Source organism: Elgaria multicarinata, chromosome 4 (genome assembly GCF_023053635.1).
Source record: "Elgaria multicarinata webbii isolate HBS135686 ecotype San Diego chromosome 4, rElgMul1.1.pri, whole genome shotgun sequence".
In the NCBI taxonomy this organism is placed as follows: Eukaryota; Metazoa; Chordata; class Lepidosauria; order Squamata; family Anguidae; genus Elgaria; species Elgaria multicarinata.
The window spans coordinates 93,202,658-93,227,395 of NC_086174.1; the positions used below are offsets into that span (position 1 = coordinate 93,202,658).

The window sequence follows — 24,738 nt, forward strand, 5'->3', positions numbered from 1 at the left end:
GATTCCCCAAAACTGGGGGTGGAGGGGGGAGGGAGATCTGCTTGTGCTAGGTGTTTCCACCTGATTTGGGGAGAGTCTCTCCTCCCACTGCAGCCCCCTAAGTCACAGCCTACACTGTCTGGGAACATCCCCCTGCCTTCGAGAGATGCTTTTGTGGGGCGCAGTGGGGAGCAAGAGATGGCAAAGTTCCTTACGCAAGCAGCTTTCTGCTCCCACAACCTTTGAATGCAACCCATTGTATCTTTATGTGAATTCTAATTGTAAGCTACTTTGGCAGAGAGCCTTGATTGAAAAGTGGAGTATTAATTAATTAATTAACATTCTGTGTCCCTGGGAAATTGCCTACATTGCATCCAACATTGGGCTAGCCCTGCCATTAAAGGGCAGCCAACCATCAAGTGTCAATAATTCTTGCCCACCATGAGAAGGCAGCACTTGGATTTTTTGCCTCAGTCCCTAAATGTCTTAAGTCACCACTGATTTCAGTCATTTTAGAAACAAGATATTTCAACACCAGAACACAATGTATATAATTCCGCTACCAACTTTCCATCTTCTCCTTCTAAGCACATATTTGTTGTGTGCATAAAAAGGACCAGATCAATTTATGCAGTTCGACTAACAAGAGTTTTCTTCAAGACTGTAGACATCCTCACCTTCTCTGGTAGCGTTTTAAACAGAAATAGGACCTCAAAAGGGTGTGGGATGAACCACAGATTCAAGAAGGATCGCCCATCAGTGGATAGCAAGCAACGGGGTCGTGGCTGGAATGATCTGAGTGGTTATGGAAGGAAGGTGGATTAATTGTGCAATGACACAACAAGTTCTGCAGCGCCCAAGGGCCACGTGAAATGCTTCTTGTTTTCTGTATGCAATACATATTTCATTTCATTTAATGAAATAATTAAGTGAATTAAATGAAATAAGTTGTTTTATTAGGTCCTTATTGTAACTTTTTTGTTGTTGTTTCAAATTGTTTTTAAATTTTTATGTCAAAGTTGCCCTGAGCTTTCCAGAATGGGCATTAAGTATGATAAAACAAAAAGACAAAATTATTGCCACCTCCTCAAACAACTTGCCCCCTCCCTGTACCAGTGGAATGTTAGTTTCTTAGGCCTGTAAACATTTAGCTCACTTGGAGAATGGAGCATACCATCTTTATTCACCTATCGTTTCCTATATGATCCTCCCTCTTTGGAAACATGAAGAGAATTTTCCATCACACCCCTTGCCCACAGGTGGTAGTGGGTTAGTGTTGGACTGGGGAGACCCGGTTTCAAACCCCACTCAGCCATGAAGCTCATTGAATGACCATGGGCCTGTCATTCGCTCTCAGCCTAACCTACTTCACAAGGTTGCTGTGAGGTAAAAGTGACAGGAGGATTACAGGGAGAGAACCATGTACACTGCCTTGAGCTCCTTGGAAGAAAGGTAAAATATAAATGTAATAGGATACAAAACCCTGATAACCTGGAACCACTTGAACTGGTTACAAACCTGGGATCATCCTCAAGCTTTCCTTTTAATTCTTTTTCTCCTTTCTTCTCTTGTGGCGACCCTATAATGAAGTATTTGGCCCTTATGCTGGGGAAATCATCTAGCATAGCTTTTATGCTGTTGTAATATGCAATGATCTGACTCCGAAGAGAGTACTGTGATATACGATGGCTGATCCTAAAACAGTACCAAAGGTTAACATTTTTTAAAAAATCATAATCTTTCCTTCTTTATCATTTTCTTTCACAAAATTCCAACATTTTAAAGGTGGGGAGATGTAAAAAATGTGATGGAGGGTTTACCAGATTTTTGTGAATAGTAATAAGGCTTATCAAGGTTGCCCTTAAGGAAAGAGTGGTTGTTGATAGCCCTATGAAGAATTGTCTCCATGGGGATTAATATAGATAATTTCCCCAAGTCTCTCTCTTCCTCTGCTCAGCTTATTTGGCAAATATCTTCCTCTGCTGGGGCAAAAAAAGATGACACCTTGTCCTTGCCTGTCCCTGCACAAATCACTGGTAGTGATATTACGAGATCCAAAAGTGGTTCTCCCAGGAGAAAACACATTCACTGAGGAACCTAGGACTACTAAGTTGGGGTGAATTAACACAGCATCAGAGAAGTTAATTAACACAACCCTGCCCTCTGCCCGGCCATTGCAGGGCTTATCAGAAGACGTATGGACAGTCCCAAGCTGCCCTCAAATACTTTGCACTGCAACAGAGAACAATACATTGTTGGAAAAATTGCAGCTAATCTCACAAGGAGCAGAAAATTTTGAGGGGCGTGACAAATGAATCACCAAAAATACTAGTGCTAGTCCACTACAGCGATCTTTAGATATTGGGGGGAAGGTGCTTCCCCACCCCCACCCCCACCCCAACTGACTGTATTGCTGCAATATTTTTTAGCATGCTAGGTGTTTTGATTTGCTAGATTTTAGCAGGATGTGTTGCTTTTGACTTATGGCCTTGGATACATTAACGTATCTACTGTTATCTAACTGCTTTATGATTATATTTGTTTATATCCCACTTTTTCCCCAGTACTGGGAGGACTCAAGGTGGTTTACAAGATTAAAACATGTACAATTAAAACATATAAATATAAATTTACAAATGTTAAAACATAATTAAACTTGCAATAAAATTAAAAACACGTGTTGTTGTTGTTGTTGTTTTAAAAAAACAGTAACAGATTAAAAGGGGGGGGGGGAATCCAATACATTAACACAGGTCCAGTATAGTTCCAAAAGCCTGCTGAAACAAAAAAGTTTTTGCCTGCCTCTGAAAGTGTAGCACAGAGTGAGCCAGCCTGGCCTCCCCGGACAGAAAGTTCCAGAGCTTTGGAGCAGCCACTGATCTCCCAGGCTGGCTGGCTGACTGTCTCCCCGCTGTTGTAGAAGTGCCAGCATTACATTAAAGTAGTGTCAACCCTACATTGGTTCTATAGACACAAACTATAGGAAAAGCAAATTTCATACATATGACTCTAGGGAGCTATCCTGCATATATTTTGTGTACTTACTTCTGGCAGTATTCAACAATAACTTCTCTTTTGACTTTTTCAACTTCATCCTACAACAAATTATGCCATTTGTTCTTTATGTAAGATTTCCACATTTGTGCATAATCATGTATATAAAATTAGGTGTATAAAAATATCTCACAAAGACATGCTTCAGTAGGAAGTTGCATATTAAAAAAATCTATTTGACTCATGAAGAAATTAAAAATAACAGGCCTTGTATGAGTAGAAAAGGAATTCTGTTTCTACAAGGTGGCCTTCTCGAATTCTGATTCCTCCCTTCCCCTGCATTCTCTGCAATGGCCTATACAATACATCCAAGAGACCCTTAACAACAGATTTTTAGAGGATAAAGGGGATTGCAATGGGAAAGAGGGTGTAAAAAAGCCCTGTCGCCTCAGCAGAATTCCACTTGCACTCCTCTGGAATCAACCTGCTGTGTTTAAATATATTTTTCTGTGTTTTAACATACACACTTAGAGCTTCTTAGATGAGCGTTTTATTGCACACTCACGACTGGCCACGCATGGATCTTCATGGGTTATTTTGATGACAACGTGTTCCTTGTGCATGTCTCTGCTCCTTCCGCCATTTTTTCGTTGCAAAATCATCTTCCAAAAACACAACTCTTCTGAGCTATACTGACATTTGTCACTATTTCCTGCTGTGTGCAGGAGAAGTTTTGCTATAAAACGCCTGCTAGAGGGTGCTGTCCCACTACACTGAAAGGGCCACACAATTGGTGCTTTTTCCCCTTTCTCCCCTATATGATTCTTCTGGTCCCTATCACGGAAGAGTAGCAGAAGTAAGAGTGATGTTAAGGAAAAATGATTCTCCCCCCCCCCCATCTGAAAGAGCCCTCACTCTTGCGTTCTCCTTAACTGACCACAAACTGGGCATAACACAGGTTGGGGTTTTTTTTAATTCAAAAGCCCGAAGCCCAACTGTTATAGTAAAATTGACTAAAGATCAATTCTAAAAACAACAATTTCTAAAAGATTTCCTCATACACTTACAGGATTTTGCATTCTACTTCCCAGGATTTGTTTCTTTTGAATAAATGTGTTCAGCATCATGTCCCGTGGACCCTGTTTCTCCAACTGAATGGAAACAAAAGCTTCTGGAGGCCTGGAGAATGAATGACAACACTGTCCTTGAAAGAGAAATTCTGACATTGCTCTGTTAATAAGCAAGAAACATAGCAGAATGACAAATATTTACTCCACATCTATGCTTTATAAATATTTAATACAATACCACTACGCCCTGATTAAGCAGACTGATCCTCATCTAGAAAGCCTCATCATACTGTAACTATGTTTGTGGCTAGTACCCAAATAGTCAATGTTGTCACTTGAGTCCCCTTCAAGTAAGATGAAAACTATTTTCCCAACATGTGATCCTACACCGCTAAAGTATGTTTGCGAATACTGTAAAAGTAGAGGCAGAGTTAATCATGGGGTCTTTCCCCACACAAGAAATGCTGATCCTCTTGGAGGAGGGACAGGACACAACTGTAATTCATAAATAAAATAAACAAATTTCTCATCTATTTCTCACCCAGTTAGAAGGGAGGGCATGATAAAATGGAAAAGACCTCTGTAATTGGCTCCACCAACATAATATTAATCCCATCCTGCAAATCACTCCAATATTCAACCACAAACTACAGCACAGGGGAATCACATCATGGGGGTAGGTCTACCATGAGCTGTGGATGTGTGGAAATGGGGCCTCTGACAGTGCTGATCACCTATTTAGAAGAGGTGGGTTTGCAATTTCAAAGGCTTTTCCTTCCTGTTAAGTTTGCTTAGAATTGTAGCCTCAGACTGATGATCCAACAGTTTTTTGCATAGAAATACACTTGTGTCCATGGAAGAGAGTCAGTAACCCATTATACTATACTACCTCTTTAAGCTGGAATGTCCAGTTGCAAAATGCCCAGCAGAATAAGAAATTAGTGGTGCTATAGCAACGAATTGGTCTTCTATTTCATTCCCAGCTATAGAACTTCTTCCACTTGCTGAGCTGCTCTGACTCCTCAGACTCATGCTTCCTTCCTGAAATGTTCAAGATATAATTTTTTTCCTTTAAAGAGATCACATAAGGCAAGTCATCAATTCCATATAGTTATTGTGGTATATAGAGGTACACTAAGTTAAACACAATGGCCAAGATATCTATAGATACAAGCTGTGTATGAGAATCATAGAATCATAGAATAGCAGAGTTGGAAGGGGCCTACAAGGCCATTGAGTCCAACCCCCTGCTCAATGCAGGAATCCACCCTCAAGCATCCCTGACAGATGCTTGTCCAGCTGCCTCTTGAGATGTCATTTAGATTTTGAATGCTACATTTGCCACATTTTAAAGCAAACAATGGCTATTTTCATGTCAATTGTTGATGTGGTGAAGTCACTACTATTTGGGATTATGAAAAGAGTGGTTTTGTATTTTGGAGCTCAGACACACACATACCCCACCTCTGCCTTGTCCTTAAGTACTAGGAAATTTACTTTACTTTGCATCACCAGTTTGCCTTCTGGGAAGTGAAAGTTTTTTGATCCGTCATGCCCACTATGACAGCCATTTTATGAATGAGCAAGTTCCTCCATGGAAGCCATTTTGACAGAGTGCCCGCGACATACTCAAAATTCTAAATGTGCCCACCAGCCCCAAACCATTGGGGATCCCTGAAAGCACACTATATTGCATGAATGCACCTTAATATGACTAGAGTGATTGGCATACACTCTGTCCATTGGAGTGGTGGTGACTCCTATTGATTAGACCCTAATTTAGCAGTAGTAAAAAACCCACTTCGGGATATGTTATTTGAATGCTAAGGGAGTTCAGGCAGGTATGCCACAGAAGGAAGTTGAGAAAAAGACCTTTGTTTTTTTCCAGCATCCCTCATGCTCTTTCCCTGTTATATTTTGCGATACCTGTGTTATAATATGCAGGTGCATGCATGCAGATGTTCTAGCACGACCAAGTTTGAGGTGGCCCTGGAAAAAGTACCCTTTGGTAAACTCTCTTCTCCTTTGGTGGGCTCTGATAAGCATATCTGGTAGCAGTGAGCGGCAATGTGAAGTAGCCACCATTTTAATTTCTTATGCTACCCCAGAGTGACGCAGTGTCAGGGGCATTGTACCTGGGGGTGCTTAGACCACTGTTCTGGAAAAAGGTTTTTTTTTTTAAGGGCAGGAAACTGCTCAAGGATGGTAGGTGCTGACACCAACCCTATCCATGGGCATGCCCACCCAGATAGTTTCCAGTTCTCAAGGTTTGGCTTCTTATGCACACAAAGAAAATTATATGGGTAACAAAACCAACAAGCCAGAAGGCAATTTCTGCCTGGGAAGCTCCTCATATTTGCCAGTGTTACTGAATAAAAGAAATTCCAACATTGAACACACACTGGCCTTTGACAGAAGAAACATTATTGCGTGGCTGTGCTTACGCCTGGTTTGAGAGCTACAACTAGTGCAGAATGGAGGCGGTAGGATGCCCAGTGGAGCACTGAGATGCCCACATATTACACCTGTATTAAAAAAAACTGCACTGGCTGCCTATTTCAAAGTTTTGCTGTTGACATACAAAGCCTTAAACAACTGGGGATCAGGATTCCTAGCTGAGTCAGCGATTGAGATCTTCTGAGGAGGCCTTACTGGTCATCCTGCAGCCAATTTAATGTCCCCAGGTAGCAGTATGTAAGCAAGCCTTCTTGGTGGTGGCATCCTTTGGAACACTCTCCCATGTGTGGTTCAAGAAGCAAATTTTAAATGCCTCTTCAAATTAACACAGGGTTTCCCTGGCCTGTGAGGGCTCTGTTACAACTCTGTTGTTGTCGGCTAACGGCAGCTCGTCCTCCTCTTTTCCCCTTTCAGTAGGGGTTCCGCAAGGCTCGGTGCTTGGCCCGTTGTTGTTTTCTTTATACATGCTGCCCTTGGATAAGCTTATTCAATCTCATGGCCTCCAATATCACCTGTATGCTGATGATACACAATTATATCTCTCATCTCCGGAACTTTCTCCTGATGTTCACCATCGTATCTCGGCATGTCTTTCAGATATCTCAGCCTGGCTGCTTCATCATCGTTTGAAACTTAATATGCCAAAAACTGAACTGCTTGTTTTTCCTCCTAAACCTTTTCCTCACCTCTCATTCTCTCTTACTGTCAACGATGTCACGCTTACTCCGGTCAAGGAAGCTTGTAGTCTTGGCTTTATATTTGATTCCTCGCTCTCCTTTATTCCTCATATTGAGGCAGTAGCTAAATCCTGTCGTTTCTTCCTGTATAATATTGCCAGGATTCGACCATTTTTGTCTGTCTCTTCTGCCAAGACTCTTGTTCATGCACTGGTTATCGCTCGGTTGGACTACTGCAACCTTCTTCTCTCTGGCCTTCCTTCGTCTCACATCAGCCCGCTGGTCTCTGTCCACCACTCTGCCGCCAAGATCATCTTCTTGGCCCGCCGCTCTGACCATGTCACTCCACTTCTGAAATCTCTTCATTGGCTTCCAATTCACTCCAGAATCCAATATAAACTTCTCCTGTTGACCTTCAAAGCTTTTCACGGTCTAGCTCCTGCCTATCTCTCCTCTCTCATCTCACACTATTGCCCCGCTCGTGCTCTCCGCTCCTCTGATGCCATGCTTCTTGCCTGCCCAAGGGCCTCTACTTCCCTTACTCGGCTTTGTCCTTTTTCTTCTGCTGCCCCTTACGCCTGGAACGCTCTTCCAGAACACTTGAGAACTACAAACTCAATCACAGCTTTTAAAACTCAGCTAAAAACTTTTCTTTTCCCTATAGCTTTTAAATATTGAGTTTGTTCTGACCCTATACTGTCAGCTTCACCCTACCCAGTGCCTGTTTACACTTCCCTGTGCCTGTTTGCATTCTCTTTCCCTCCTTATTGTTTACTACAACTTTATTAGATTGTAAGCCTATGCGGCAGGGTCTTGCTATTTACTGTGTAATCTGTACAGCACCATGTACATTGATGGTGCTATATAAATAAATAAATAAATAAATAAATAAATAATAATAATAATAATAATAATAGTTATAGTATTATAATAGGTTTAATGTTTTATCTATTTCTTATTTATTTATTTATTTATTTATTTATTTATTGCATTTCTATACAGCCCAATAGCCAGAGCTCTCTGGGCGGTTACATTGTTAGGTTGAATTTTAATAGGAACCACTTTGGGATTTTAATGTCTTAAACAGTACAGAAGTATTTTAATAAATAAGATAAATATTGTTATTTGGGGGGAATAAGGAGACTGTTTGACATATGTATATTTTCTTATCCTTCTCTGATGGCTTTGAAGAGCAAATGCAATAGATAATTTAATTAATGGTTAAATCAAGTGTTTACAGAAGATTACTCAGGAGGAAATTTATGATTTCCTGAGGTAAAACATCATCATCATCATCATCATCATCATCTTACCCGCCTCTCCCTTTGGATCAAAGCGGGGAACAACATTAGAACAGGAATCAATACATCTTAAAAATTCTTGATTTAACATTGATCTGGATACACCTGCCGGAAAAGGCTAGTCTTTAAAGCTGCCTTAAAATCACACAGAGAGTTAATTTTACGAATCTCCTCTGGCAGGCCATTCCACAATCTGGGGGCGACAGAAGAAAATGTCCTCTGGGAAACTGATGTCAGTCTAGTTTTAGCTGACTGAAGTAAGTTCACCCCAGAGGACCTGAGTGTGCGGGGCAGAATGTATGGGAGAAGGCGATCCCCAGGTAACCTGGACCCAAACCATTTAGGGCTTTAAAGGTAATGACCAACACTTTGTACTTCGCCCGGAAACTAATTGGCAGCCAGTGGAGTGATTTTAATGTTGGGGTAATATGCTCACCCCTAGATGTACTGGTGACCAACCTGGCTGCCATATTTTGAACTAGTTGAAGTTTTAGGTACAATGGTAGCCCTAGGTAGCCCTTATAAAGCAATGGTAGCCCTTATAAGGCATATTAAGATTTTAAGTGAAATGTCTCCAATGTCTTCTATAATTTATTCTCTTTTACATTAAGTAGGTGCTTTGCCTTTCGCATTTAGAAACTTTCAGATAAATACAATGGCATGAACAGATCAGGCATGAAGAACTAGCAGCAGATCTGTTGCCCACAAGTCAGCACTGGCAATTAGTCATTCTTGTCAGAGGATGCCTGTGTTGTGCAGCGGTTAGAGCAGCCTTCCCCAACCCCGTGGCCTTCAGATGTACTGGGGTGCAAATCCCAGAAGCCCCAGCATGGTCTGTGTTCAGGGATGATGGGAGTTGTAATCCAAGACATCTGTATGGCAGCAAGTTTGGGAAGGTTGAGTTAGAGTGTCCAACTATGAGACACTCATAGGGTTCAAACCCCACAGCCATGAAACCCAACCCACTAGGAAATGTTGAACCAGTCACTGTCTTTCAGCCTAACTTATCTCACAGGGTTTCTTGTCAGGATAAAATAGGGAGGTGTATATTACCCTAAGCTCCTTACAGTAAGAAGCAATACATCTTTCTTGAGGGGGGGAATATCCTTTACTTCGCACTGGAAGGATGTATGTAACTTTGCCGCCTCCTTTATAGATAAAGCATAGGCCACTCCGTATCCCTGTTGCTGCAGCAGTGATGTGAGGTGGCTTGGGCATCGGGACTCACCTGCATGGGGACAAGCAGTTGCTCTTCCTTGCACGGACGAGTCCTGCTCTCTCTCAACTGCAGTGCTATCGCTGCTCTCAGAGACGCGGCTGAGAGGCAGCAGGAGCTGAGACTTGCCTGTGCAAGGGAAAGAACACTCACTCCTTCCCTCCACCTCTCTCATCCCTATCGCTATCTATCTCACATCAGAGACAGCCATGGAGATGCCCTCCCAGGATAAGTCTTGCCCTATGGAGGAATCCCAAGAGGCCATTGGTCCTGCACCCTTGCTCTAATCAGAGGCAGAGATGGCCAGATGGGGGTGGGGTATAACCCTGTCCATGCTGGTTATTTTTCTTCTCAAAAATTGCCTCTCTCAATAGTGTTCCTTCCACAGGAGAAGAGAGACACAAACCTGCCTATGTGCTAGCAGGATGAGGGGGGTTGCGCCCGCAAACATACACAGCGCACCTTCTCCACTTACGGCTGCAGCCTCTAGTGGCTGCTTTTCATTTTAAAAGTTGCTCTAACATCTATATCTCTGCTTCTATGGATCTCAGGTTACATCTTATTCAGCAAAAAGTTTTGTTTTGAGTCTATTGGACTCCACAATGCCTTTTCAAGAAGAGTTTGTCTACCTTGCATAATTGTTGGAGATGTAATGCATCTAATGCTTCTTTAACTCATATGTTTTGGCAATGCCCCTTAGTTGGCCCTTTTGGGGAGGAGGTAACAATAAGGATGAACTTTGTACTGAAACAATGTATAATATGGAACAATGTCCATGTCCTCCTAAATTACCTACCGGCTTCTTGGAAGCTAACACATGGTCAGTGCAGATGGATCTTCAGAGCCTTTATGACAACTAAAAGACTTATACTATCACATTGGAAGGACAAATCCACACCTCTCATAGTGCAATGGATCGAGGACCTAATAATATTATCAACTTTTGAACGGGTGTTATATAGACACAACTTGCAAGTGGATAAATATATCGATATCTGGTCTGCTTTTCTTGAAACCTTTGTATAACTCTCTCCCTTTTTCTTTTTTTTTAAATGAACGATATGATGGAAAATGACGATAATCTTATATAAGCAATGGATGGGGCTTTTTGTTTTCACGATGTATTTTCTGTTCTGTTTTGTTAATATTCAATATTCAGCAAAAGCTACACAAAGCTCTATGCAACACACAGCTTGGCCTTTGGTGGGGAGGGGGAGGGAGAGAAACCTAACCTTTACGTCCACCGTTCGTGTGGGCTGCATCACAGGGCAAAATGCAGCCTGCTGAACAGCAACAAGGAGAGTGTTTTTATGAGTGACTTGACAGGCAAGAGTAATCTGCAAGTTTTCCAGTCCATACTGCGTCAATAAGAGCTGAGGGAAGAAGATTAAAAAAAAAAAAAGATTAGCAATCTTATTCCTGATCTAGATGTATATTTCTTTAGATTCCCTTGCAATCAGATATACTAAGCCATAAATACATCACAATAAAGCAAGATGCCACATGTGAGAAGGAAATGAAAGAAAGAGGTAAACGTTCTGGTGGAAATGCAGAAGAAGAGGTAACTTCAGGGCTGAAATGTTGGCTTAAAGATATATTTGGATTTGGTTTCTTCCCCAGACTACTGCTGTTAAAGTATATTGCTTCCCTGAGCAGCAGGTGGTTTTTCAAAGGATTCAGAACAACCAATGGACTTCCCCAATCTGGCACCCTCCAGATACGTTGGACTACAACTCCCATCAGCCCCAGACAGCATGGAGCTAGGTTAGGGAAGGCTGTTCTATAACAGACTTTCTAGGTCACTTGTATGTTTTTAAACTGTGTTGAGATGTTATTTATTTATTTATTTATCATACTTATACCCCGCTCCTCAGCCAAAAAAGGCTCTCGGAGCGGCTTACACTTAGCAAAGACAGTCCCTGCCCTCAGGCTTACAATCTAATAAAGACATGACACAAAAGGAAAAGGAGTTATTGTTATTGTTTTAAATCATTGTACACTGTCTTCATGGCTTTTTAGCCAATAAGGCAGTATATAAATGTTAATAATAAATGGTATATAAATGTTAATAATTAATTAATAAACTGGATCCATGCTTTATGGGCATTGCTCAAAATGCAAATGCCATATAGTTAGAATTTTTCCTACTGTCAACCTTGTTTATAGTAATTGGCTGACATTTTCAAGTTGCAGTTAAAAAGAATCCAAAATACTGCTGGTTAAACACAAAACAAAAATTCTGGGAAGTGGTATGGGGGGGGGCAGTAGTAAAATATATTCATTTTACAGGGTTGAGACTGACTGTAAGACAAATAATTCAGTCACCTGAAGAATGCTCTCTCTTGTGCGAAAGCTAAACTTTCCAATTTGATTGTCAATATCCTGGATGGTTAACATTAAGTTGGATGGAATGTATCTGCAAGAGAGAAATATTTCTAAATCACTAAAAAACTAAAATGCAAGCATAGAAACTAAACCTGAACTTAGAAATTAAAATGAAAAAGTGCTGCTTTCTTCTTGATTACAAAGAAATGTAACCTTCATTCATTCTTTATGCAAAATATTTCTCCAGGCATACCACTTAAGGAAAGGAAACATTGGACACACTCCCAAATGCTGACCAGCCCAGCATATAAAAGCAGTCAATAAAAAGTAAAGGACAAATGTGGGCTGTCCCTTACAAAGCAGGAAATTTTAGGTTTGACATATCTCTTTGTATCGTTTTTAAATTATCTATTTCTGAATGATGCTGCAGATCCCTGAAGTATAATAGTGATAAATAAAAAATCCTACTATTTATGTATGTACAGTATGTATAAACTGGCCAAATGAAAATAATAAACTAAGATAATAATAAAAAATAATAAAGCAGGCTTCACCAATCTGGCGGCTTCCATGTTGGATACAATTCTCATCATCCCCAACGAGCATGGCCCAATATAGTTTAACACATCTGGAGGCTGCCAGGTTGGGAAGGCTCTATGTGAATAAAGAGAGCCAGGAAGGATCATTCCAAGTTCATTTGTGATGTGGGTTCCAAATAAATCTATACAAAATTCATTTGTTCAATTAAACTAATATTCCAAAGTAAGATACAATTTTACCACCTGGATAAAATCAGTAAAGAGTAAGTGAACCACTATGCTTAGGTCCTAAATTAGTCCAGTATGTGGACTGAACTTCCAGGTTTCTATCTCTAAAGGAGAACAGGAAGGCCAAGTTACACTTCACTGGCACAGCAAGGCAGCATCTACGCTACACCTTGGAATCCACCAAGCAGGGCAGGCATCAGTGAGCCTATGGTCAATGCCAGAGACTGTTGCAGGGAAGAGGCATTCATACAGCATGGCATGTGACTTGCCATTCACCAAAGGCTGGGTGGCTCGTCAGCCTGCCATCTTGCAGTCACAATTGCAGAGGCTTTTTACTTTTCCATGCCTGGCATCTAGAAATCAAAGTTCCCGATGTACGGCCTTGTTTCTGCTCCTGGCATGTGGGGTGGGGGTGGGGGCAGAGGATTGCGTCATTGGATTCTGACAAGGACGGGTGGAAAGTTCTGGGTTGCCATGACATGGTCTGATATGTTGGGAATACACAGAGCATGGCCAAAGAGCAGACTTGGCCCCCGTGTAGCTGTTGCAACAGCAGAGGACTGCAAGAGAGATTGCCTGGGCAAAGTGCCAGTAACTCTATGTACTTGGCCTCCATTGCATTTGTATGCATATGGAGCATCAATACCCTACTCTCTTGAGCATAACTTAAAAGGTCAGGATGGCCGCTTAAGTCTTTCATGCTCCAGCTAAACTGGAATGAACTTTCAGCTATCTGCGTTAATAAATATTGGTGCCTAGGGATCCTTGAAATACACTAGGCCCATTCAACCTGACAGAGAAAATTCCACACCTTATCTGAACTTCCTCTAATTGCTTCCCCTGGTGAAACTATTATACTAACTTTTAATTTTAAAGTAATTAATTTTGAAAAGGTGAAATATAAAACAGCTACAAAGCCTTCAGTATCAGTTTACGTCAGTGTCCAAATGTTTAGAAATAAGAACAATATTAAATGTTTATCAAGGAGCAGCTGCTCTATACCGAATTGTAATCATTGCCCAATCTTTTGGATCTTGACATGTTACGTTTAGTGTTGGATCAACAAGGAGATGTTTACTGAACTACCCAGAAAGCTGTGGCTTACCTATCCACACTATTGTCGTGGTGCTCTAAAAGAGAAGTAATGAATATTGGGGAGGGCTGGTCTGCTGTCTCTTTGTGAGTTGCAAATTCAAAGTACACAGGTCTTAAATACAAATGGAACTCATCAAAGCCCATTTCTCCCGCAAATTCTTTGTACAGTCTAAAAGAAAAAGAAAAAAAAACACATTGGGCCAGTTCAGATGACACTGAGGGTTGCTTAACCCATGCTTCTCTGTGGTTAGCACTAACTACAAGCCATATGCTCACACACAACACCGTTAACCCTGTCCGGTTCCCAGTTTCCTTAACCACACGCTAACCACAAAGCAGTTAGATGAGCACCTGAGTCCTCTGAATGCTCTGCCCTGTATCCCATCAGCCCTTGCACTAAGAGACCTGGCAGTTGCACAATTTAGGCTATTTAGAACAGGGTTAGTGAAGCCGACCACAATGTAGTTAATGGAGGCATCTGAAGGAAAACACGTATCAGTCAACACCATTAACCAAAAACCCTTAACCAGCATGGTTAACAGTGTCGTCTGAATGGGGCCATTCTAATATATGATCCGTTATAATGAATTTTATACTAAGTATGCATTTGATCTATTAACTTTGCAATAGTTGTTTAGACACTGGCAGCATCAAAAGACAATGCAGCTCCTGCTTTGTTAGGGTGCAATTCTAGGTATGCTTAGACAGAAAAAAGTCCTACAATTCCCATGCTACCTGGAAATTGCTCAGAGTTGCAGGATTTTTTTCCTGTCTAAACATGCCTAGGATTGCACTCTTAGACACACTTCAATTTTTGGGATCAGTTTTGTTTACCAACTACTATGCTGTACAGATCAGGGGTAGGAACCAGTAGCCCTTCAGAGGCTGTTGGACTACAACTCCCATTATGTAGTCCATATGAGGGTGTAATAGATTAAAAAAGACACACTAGTCAATAGCGGTTTGGAAGGACTGGAGAAGGGAGAGATCTATATGTCAACAAGAGTCCTAATACTATTGGCAGGTTGGATATGTATTTTTACCAACATAAAAACCAGTGTGGCCAGTGACAGACAGTGTGCTGTAGTGGTTAGTGTGTTGGACTGGAACTTGGGAGATCTGAGTTTAGAGTCTCCACTTGGCTGTGAAGCTCTTAGCGGAAGACTCTGCATTGGCTTTCAGCCTGACTCAAAGGGTTGTTGCGAGGATAAAATGGAGAAGAGGAGGGTTATGTAAACTGCCTTAGGTTTCTTGGAGGAATAAAGGTGGGATATAAATACAGTAATAAATAAACACCCCCAAAGATGAAGACATAGCAGAAACCTAGTTCAGGGCCAATACCTCTTCTCAGAGATATCAGCAGAACTTCCTACATTGCCAGCCTATGTGCCCATTGCTAACCTGCCCAGCTGTGCACTCTCTACTGCTGCCTCTATCAATCGATGACGAAGGGTTAGAAGCTCAAGGAGTCTTGAGAAGACGTTCAGAATAAAACCCTGCTTTTCTTTGCTCTGTTTCTGTTCTTCCTCTGCTGTTGATTTCAGTGCAGACAAAGCAATGCTTCTGACAAGAGAAGGATCTTCAACCACAACACCTGTGAATAACTATCAGCATTCAATGAAAATAAAGTTATTTGTTTTATTGATTTTATGATAGTTATTTTTTTAGTTATGTTGTTATTTCCTACATTTGGAATATTTTATTGAAAGGCAGGTTAGATTTTTTCCCTAACAAACAAATAATATTGTATACGTAGGCTCTATTTTTCTCCCCATCCTGTATTTTGTTTTCTTCCTATTCCCATTATGAGGGGAAATGTGAACTATTTTGGTGAAACTAAAGACTAAGGGCTTTTTTAAACAATTTATAGCATGCTTGTAACTGGCCACTCATGGATGTTTGCAGGTCATTTTGACAATAACATGAGCCTCATGCACATCTCCTGTCCCCTTTTGCATTTTTTTCCATAAAAAATAAACCTAAGAAACCCCAATTCTTCTGAAATATGTCAGGATTTTCTGCCATGTGCAGTCAAAGTTGTGCTGTGAAATGCCCACTAGAGGCATTTCCATTAAATTGTATGGGCTGGGAGGTTTTACATTACAGGGCCCATGGTTGCTGCTCTCTTCCCATGTAATTCTGCTTGTTTTAAATGCAGGAAGCAGAGCAATGTTAAGGAAATGTGATTTCCGCCCCGCCCCCCATCTGAAAGTCCTCCGAAACAGATAACTTAACATAAAATTTAACAGCTGAATTTTTTTGTGCTGGGAATGCTTCTGAACAACTCTTAATAGAGCCTATCATAATGGAAGATCTATTATTTTCTTTTTGTTTTATTAAAAACACTTGTATCTTACTTTTCTGCCTCAGAGGCACATCAAAAATAGTCAATAAAACAAACAAAAAGGAATGAGAGACAGGGACAGCAGATAATACAATGAAAATAGCCGCAGGGAAGCAGGGAGAAAAGCAAATCTAAGTAAATATCCAGCAGGTCAAATGCCTTTGGGAACAAATACAGCTGCAACTCTGACTGGAAGGACTTCAGGGAGAGAGCAAAATGGATGTTCTAAGGCCGGGCATTCCACCTCAAACTAGGCTCAGCAGCAGGGAAGGCCCTATTATGTGTTTCTGACAATCAAACTGGATGGCGGCAGCTCATGCAATTGACTCCTGAGGTGATCTGAGAGAGCAGGAAGGCTTATATGTAGGAAGTGCCCCTTTAAGTATTCTTTACTGTAACCATCATGAATATTAAATACATTTATTTAGCAATCAGCTCCTCTTCAGAGTGCTAAATATAACACCTGCCTAGCTCACAAATACAAATTCCTTAAACATTTATGTTTATTCAACTCTGCCAAACAAGGAACCAGACTAAGATACACAGAGTATTGTATCAACAGATCAGTCCTTCATTATAAACAACATGACTGTGTAGACCTTCAACAGGGCGGCAGGTCATGGATTTGTTGAAGTACCAACTGTAGAATTGTGCATAGGAGTCAGAAGGACAACCCATTGAGATCAGTGGCACTTACTCCCAGGTAAGAGTGCATATATAATATTGCAGTCCACGTTATTTAAACAAATAAGAAATCACGAAAACAAAAACCAGGAAATGGAAGACAAACGTACATCTTTCTGAATTTGAGAACCATAAAAAGACTCTGGACTTTCCAAGGTCAGCCAAGTGTCCAGCGCAAGTTGAAGCACATGTTTCTCCAGATTAATTGCCTCACTGGCTGTCTTTGGTTTGCAAATCTGCCGGAACTCCTGGAGGACATGACCCACAGCTTTAGGAATTAAAGATACCAGGCCAAGGGAGGGGTGGAACTCCAATAAATAAATATTCTTCAAAGTCGTACTTTAAAACGGGGGGAAAGATAAAAAGAATTACCAAAAGGTAGGATCATGACATGAAGAAAGTGCTCTTCTTTTTAAAGAGATTGACAGGACAAGCTTTCAGAGCATCATCTTCCCAGTTAAGGCCAGAATAAAGAAAATGAACTATGTAACCTAGGTCCGATCTACATCTTGTGTCATATCAATATGATTCCATCAGGGTAATTCTATATTCCTCTTGTGCATTTATACCTCGTTGCACACACAATGACATCTGTTGTGGTATTTGGCATAATACAGAATAAAAAGCTGGAAATAACTCTGATGCCATGTTTCTCGCCTGCCCAAGGGCCTCTACTTCCCTTGCTCGGCTCCGTCCATTTTCTTCTGCTGCCCCTTACGCCTGGAACGCTCTTCCAGAACATTTGAGAACTACAAGTTCAACCGCAGCTTTTAAAGCTCAACTAAAAACTTTTCTTTTTCCTAAAGCTTTTAAAACTTGATGTTGTGCAGACTTTATACTGTTAGTTTTACCCTACCCTGTGCCTGCTTACCCTACCCTGTGCCTGTTTGCATTCTCTTCCCCTCCTTATTGTTTTACTAGGATTTTATTAGATTGTAAGCCTATGCGGCAGAGTCTTGCTATTTACTGTTTTACTCTGTACAGCACCATGTACATTGATGGTGCTATATAAATAAATAATAATAATAATAATAATAACTCTAGAAAAGCGGCATATGGAATATGAAATGTGCCCCAACAGTTATCAGTGCACTTCAATACTGATAAAAAGCACTCGTGTAGATCTAGCCCCAGTGAAGAGTAAAAAAACCTCACACTTCTAAGATGCCCTTCACCTTGTAGACAGCAAAATGGTCATGATAGTTTGAATTGGGCCAACTTGAAGGTTCATTAAATAATGAAGTGATACAAAAAATTGTCTACATGCATATTATTAATGTGCCTGCAAGTAAGAAAATTAATTCTAAGCTAAGCATTAGAATGGTAATGCTGCATATGATACTGTAGCTGATTAACAAAGCTATTCAGCCACCCAATGATTAGCTTATTCTAACTAGAGAAGGGGGCTATTTTCATGGCGCCGGGTTGGTGCCACCTCTCTCTTCAACCCCATGCTTTCCCTCTCCCGGGGTGGAGCCACTCCCGCCCTCTTCCTGGTGGAAGGTGACCAATTGCTGGTCACCTTCCACCAGGTTCTGCCCCCGGGTTGACCCCGAAGCGACATCACACATCCCCAACCTTTTCATTACACAGCATTGCAGGAAAGCCCCACGGTGGCTATGAAGCTATGACTGCATCATCTAATCGATACGGCGCAGGTCCACAGAAACCACAGGGCTTTCCCCACATACAGACACCCCCTAATTCAAAGGGATCCGAGTGGGACTTGTTTGTATAAGATATTGATTAAACGAGACAGTAAAGGTGGACACATGTATCATATTACAGAGAGACAAACATTACTCACGGACTGTTATTCAAAGCAATTAATTGCTTTTGAACTATATATGGGGGGAAACCAAATTCATAGATGCCACCTTTGCAACCATCACGCCAAATCCTATGGTTATATTCACGCTGGTTATCGATCTGAAAGTCAAATAAAACAAATATTTTGTAAATAAATATTTTGTTAAATAAATTGCAAAGACTGCTGGAAGTTTTCTAGAACATGCTGTTACATCAACATTTCAGGGAAGTTACAATAGTGTTGCAGGCAGATAGGCTCACACAATTGTGTCAGCTGAGTTTGCCAGATTCACCAACTAGTAAACGTACATTTTCTCCTTTCTCCCACTATTTAGGAAACTTAGACGAAACATTTAATAAGCATTGTACATATTTTACCATTGCTGTTTATATACAGGTGCTCTAGCATGAAACTTGGATATCACTTACCCAAATTAAAATTTTATTTTCATGTGATTGAGCTTGCCTTGCCTTGAGAACTGGTTCTACAGTTGACCTAGGCACCATTTGAGTTCTGAACACTAGTTATACCATTCACAAATTCAAAATGTATGTACCTGTTGGTTTACTATGTCCCTCGCCAACTGTAGATGAAGCCTGAGGCAAGCACACTCATCTTTATAGATGTTCACAAAATACCCAAGGTGGAAATCAAATCGAGGGCGTCTGTACATGATGTCAGTTATTACTTGGGCCAGAGCAAATCTTTCCTCTGAATCTAGAGCATGTTGGTAGACTTCGAAGTAACTATCCAGGAGCTTTAAAAAAAACCATTTGAAACAAACATAGCAAAGAAAGGTTTACTTTTCCTCTATTCTTTTAAATTTGTTTTATATTGATTTCATATGATAATAATGAAGTTATCTCAGTCAGAATAAATACTGAGGTTGTGCTGAGGGAGCATTTTCCCCACTAGAATTTTCTGCTCCATAGCTCACACTTTTGGTCTCTATATCACACCAAGTCTCAAAAAAAATTCAAAACAAGGATCCAAGCTGTAGTCATACATGTCCATCCAGCTCAGTGGGTTCACCCACCCACAGTACCTTTCTGTTATACTATAACAATGAAATCATTCCATTCAGAGATGCTAACGGAAGTTCTTTGCAAGTGTGGATGGTATGTACAATCCAACACACACACACACAAAATTGACTGCAGTACTTATCGGATTCTTAATTTTTTTAAAAAAATATATGAAGTATGGATCTCTATACCTGCCATTTATTTTCTAAGAAAGCTGTTTCACAAGTCCAAAGGTCAAGCAGTACTGCAGATCGATCTACTGATGCATGTGCCCACTCTGAGCAGCTACTACTACTGGAATCACTGCATGCTTTGTGGCCTCAGAAAGAAAAAGACAGCACAACAGACATTTCACAGAAACAACCAAGCTAAGAGGCCACAAACAATTGCAGTCAATGATGCCTGTTTAAAACACGAGCCTGCTCCCTTTCCTCTCCCACCCCTACTTCTGTGTTGTGATTTAGCAAAATAATGCCTTGCTTCACACAATTCAAAATAAAGCAGCAGTTTACATAGGTTTCAGAGGTCACCAAAGTTAATTAGGCACTATGGGAGCTCTCAAGCAATTGTGAACCTACATCTGGTCCCCAAAATGGCATCTTCAGACAGCACAGCATCCCTGGACACTTTCCTCAGCATCCGCTACACTTCTCGGTTTTATGATACATAAATATAGGACAATATCCAACTGTGTCATTCTGCTAGCATAAATAACATCACACTAGTGGAAACTAGGTTCTGAACTATGTGCAAGAGGAGAATTCAGCTGAAGTTACATTTGCACAATCACAGTTATCCAAGCAAAACATTCAGCAGAGTTCTGCTCACCTATATGAGTTTGCAGAATGACACCGCTGGATACTGCTCACATATATTACTCCAAGCATGGTGGAAAGTGAAGTGCTGGCTGATAGAAGAACAGCAAGATCGTGACAGGACTGAGCTGTCTGAAACCCTGACTGAAGGAGCACACTTTACCCTGGATGAATCACACTGGAGACTCCGGGTCAAGGGAATAAGAAAGCTTGCATTTTATAGCAGGAAATACATCTTGGATACATGCATCCAACATGTATCCAACTACCTTACCCTTCTCTGCCTCGATGTACTGGGTTGCCACAAGCAAAAGCTGGTTTTCTAGCTCTTTCAGGTCTTGGAGAGCTATATCATACATCACAAATGCCCCTCGCTGATCCTGTGTGTGGATGTATAAATCTTCCGTGGTGTAAAAATCATCATGATTTTCTACCTCTGCAAACTCCATAAATTGTGCATTGTGAACCTGTGCAGACAGATTTTTTTAAAAAAGAAAATAAATAACCAGGCTGGCTGCAAAATATATTACTCAATAAAACCATGTCTTTTCTATATAAGGAATTAAGAGGGCATTTTCAAGGGGTTTGCAAAAGTATGGAGTGGTCTGACATGCTGTAGGTCTGGGGAGCTTCAATCATGATTGACAATGAGACGTTGGGAATGGAGACAGGGTGTGCTTTGTGGTAGAAAGACCATTGGTCTGAATGACTCTGCCCGTGTTGATCAATGAGCCTCTGGAAATTTGGGAGAATGTTCCATAATTAGAACCCATAATGTGAACCCAGAACTGTGGGTTGTTCATGGCTTATTTTGCCAGGCTACAGAGGCAATAGGCAAGAGCAGTAAAAAACAAACAAACCCAGCCATTCTACATGCCATTATTACAGTGCCACAAAGGCGTTTAGGATATAGGGAACGAGCTGGAAAATAGAAAAGGAACCAAACAACCCAGAGATTGAAAAAAATCATGGTTTGTTCGATCATCTGCCATACAAACTGTTGGTACAGCGACAAACTCTGGGTTAAATAATCCAGATTAGGATTATGTATGAATCAAGTCGGTGATGTCATTCACACAACACAACAACCTAGAGCATGGGTTGATTATGGGTCATCATTGAATCAGGGGTTGCTGTATTGTATGAACCCAGCTGAAATAATGATGCAGGGTTTGTTAACCACAAACAACCCATAAAGAGAACCCATTGTTTGTTGTTTGGTTGTGAACTCTGGGTTGTTCATGGTTAACAAACCATGGTTTGTTAGCATGGTTGAGTTCACACAACACAACACAAAAAACATAATTCAACAACCAGCCATGTTTAAATGACTATCCATACTTTGAATCAGATCAGTGACAGGTCCTGTTCCCATGTAATAGCAACCCATCAGTTTAAAAAATGAGTTTAGGGGCTAAGCAATCTAGTTGTTAACCCAACAACAAAACATGAGTTAACTGCTGGGTTCACACATCACACTCTACAACCTACAAAGGAGCCAATTAGGGGTTGTGCAATAAAAGCAGAAGATGGATTTATAAACCAATGGGTTGTCGTTATGTGTGAATCAAGTCACTGTTATCTGCCTGCTGGCAGATAAAAAAAGAACAGCTTTGTATCAGACACACAACACTTCCATATAAGTCACGTAGACCTGAATTTATAATCCATGCTTTATCAGCCTGGATAAATACAGTGTGTTATCAATACAGCTAAGCTGTGAATTTAGTGTTATATCCTTTTTTAATTTAAGTGTACATCTATGAAAATATTTTATGAAGTTATCCAATGCCTCACCTTATAGTCAGCTGGTGTATAATGCATGTAAGAGTGTGAGGCAAGACCACCAAAGGCACCAATACCTCCTTTGGCTGCATTGACCCAACGTGAATCTTCAGCAGTGGAGACCAGTTGGCCAGCACTCAATGCGAGACCCGAGGTGCTGATTGTTAGGGTTCTTTCAACGGATCTGAAATAGTTGAGGATTCCCAAGCAAATTCTCTGGTATAAGTAAATTAGAAGATGGCGATGATGATGATGATGATAAATAACGGCAATAACAAATAGCAACAACGAAGACACAGGAAGCTGCCTTATATTTATTTATTTATATATTTTATTACATTTATATACCGCCCCACAGCCAAAGCTCTCTGGGCGGTTTACAACAATTAAAAATGGTAAACATTAAAAGTATACAAAATTTTAAAAAATTATACTTCCAGTATTGTCAACACTGACTGGCAGTGGCTCTCCAGGGTTTCAGGAAGGATTTCCCCCCAGTCCTGGAGAAACCACGGACTGAACTTGAGACCTTCTGCATGCAAAACAGGGGCTCTACCACTGAGCTACGGCCCCTCCATACTGATACTGCCTTAACAGCTTTGAATAATATAATTCATGTATGCGCTTTTGAGGATATGTATATTTTTACCTGCAGTTCTCTAATTCTCAAGTGACGCAAACAAAGTAGACCTGAGTAGGCTCCTTTCCTCATGGTCAGGTCCTTGTTGCTGGCCTCCAAGTCCTCATCTAACCCCAGCAACTGCAAGGTTGTTGTGTAACTAATTTCCAAAGAGGAGAAACTTAATTAAATCACTGCTCCTCAAAGAGATGTCTAAGCTACATCTAAATTAAATAATCTCATTATATTTGCTTTCTCAAAGTTAACTCCCTATTGAAATCACTTATGCAGAAACCTCTGCACCACAGTAGAATTTACCAGTGACGAAGGAACATGTGTGCCATCACATGTCAATGCAATCACCCATGTGTGGCGAAAGCATTAAAGATCTGCATGTCCCAGTTTGGTCAAGAAGGCGTCCTTAACTTTTGCAATGCATATGCAGGGCAAGTGCTTTCCACTGCCACACCTCCTGCCCCATTCCTTCCATCACTAACCATCTTCCCCCATCAGCTAAAGCAGGGTTGAACTTTAATTTTGCTGCACAGCCAACAGTGGACTAGGATAAACAATGGGATCCAGGAAAGAAGGGGTGAGAGGTAAAGGCAGCCTATAAATATTTTAAATAAAATAAATCAGTAAATGGGGAAAGACAGAGGATCTTCAGCGTGACCAAGCCTGTCCAAATACTGGTGCCTGTACGTCTATCAAGTACAAGAGGAGAAGCAGAGAGAGAAAAACAGAAGCCGTGCACTGCACTAATAGATAGAAAAGAGATTATGCAGAGGCCCAGTCTGTGGTATCAAGTGTATGATGCTGGAATCCTACATTCATCTGTTGTATGGTATGCCGAGGGCGACTTAAGAGGCTATGATAGCGTGTAGGATTACTGCAGGCAGTGCAAAAAGCAGGAGAGGGCACACACAGAAGACAGGATTATGCGGGACTGTCCTTTGATCATCAACTGTTGCGCACAGCACAGCAAATGGGAGGCAGCAAAGGAATGGGACAAAGTGCCAATAAGGACCCCAGCGTAAGCATCACTTATTAGTGTTTGCAAACTATTGACCTAAAATTAGCTATACTTTTTACTCGAAACACACACACACACACACATATATATGTATGTATGTATATATATATATATATATATATATATATATATATATATATATATACACACACACACACACACACACACACACACACACACAGAGAGAGAGAGAGAGAGAGAGAGAGAGAGGGAGAGTGTTGGGAGCAGAACGTACCAGTGAGGGACCCAGAGCTTCTGCTGTTAATAAGTTGCACATTACACCCATATACTTTACAATATGCATTTTCAATTTTTTTAATGAATACATAGACCACATATACATTTTAGCATGAAAAATAAGCACAGCACAGAGAACTAGCAATATTAGTTTCACCTCGAGTCTTTCTTCTTTCTTGGAAAAGTGGAACCCTTGTTAAAGCTGGCATTATCCATGCCTCTATCACCGATTACGACAGAAGGATTATCGTCATCGTCATCGTCAATAGTTTGTTGTTCCTGCCCATATTTTAGGACTAGTTATTATGGTCCAACACACAGCCACACACATGTTTTGATTTTTAATTGTTATGTGGATAACAAACAAAGGAGTCTCTGTATCGTGAGAGGACAACCTCCGGCCCACAGGGGATGCCCACCTGGCCCACAGAGCCTTGGGCTCCCTTTGTGAGCTCCACTCATTCAATCAAACTGAAGCCCCACCCCCTGGCTTGGAGGCTACTGA

General features: G+C 40.9%; 1 protein-coding gene across 1 annotated transcript in view; it reads right to left on the minus strand.

Annotated features, from left to right (window-relative positions):
• Window positions 1–24,470, minus strand: part of LOC134397828 (coiled-coil domain-containing protein 162-like) — a 56,464-nt gene extending 31,994 nt beyond the window's left edge. The window contains exons 1-16 of the mRNA XM_063124804.1: window positions 24,391–24,470; window positions 22,994–23,123; window positions 20,834–21,026; window positions 19,936–20,063; window positions 19,276–19,476; window positions 18,717–18,838; window positions 17,020–17,248; window positions 15,283–15,485; window positions 13,892–14,050; window positions 12,020–12,110; window positions 10,927–11,067; window positions 4,933–5,084; window positions 4,041–4,152; window positions 3,025–3,074; window positions 1,498–1,674; window positions 657–774 (exon numbers count right to left, since the gene is read on the minus strand). Of these exons, the coding sequence (XP_062980874.1) occupies window positions 657–774; window positions 1,498–1,674; window positions 3,025–3,074; window positions 4,041–4,152; window positions 4,933–5,084; window positions 10,927–11,067; window positions 12,020–12,110; window positions 13,892–14,050; window positions 15,283–15,485; window positions 17,020–17,248; window positions 18,717–18,838; window positions 19,276–19,476; window positions 19,936–20,063; window positions 20,834–21,026; window positions 22,994–23,123; window positions 24,391–24,449 (2,265 nt within the window). The 5' untranslated portion in view covers window positions 24,450–24,470. The remainder of the gene's footprint in view (window positions 1–656; window positions 775–1,497; window positions 1,675–3,024; window positions 3,075–4,040; window positions 4,153–4,932; window positions 5,085–10,926; window positions 11,068–12,019; window positions 12,111–13,891; window positions 14,051–15,282; window positions 15,486–17,019; window positions 17,249–18,716; window positions 18,839–19,275; window positions 19,477–19,935; window positions 20,064–20,833; window positions 21,027–22,993; window positions 23,124–24,390) is intronic.
• Window positions 24,471–24,738: the final 268 nt, after the last annotated feature.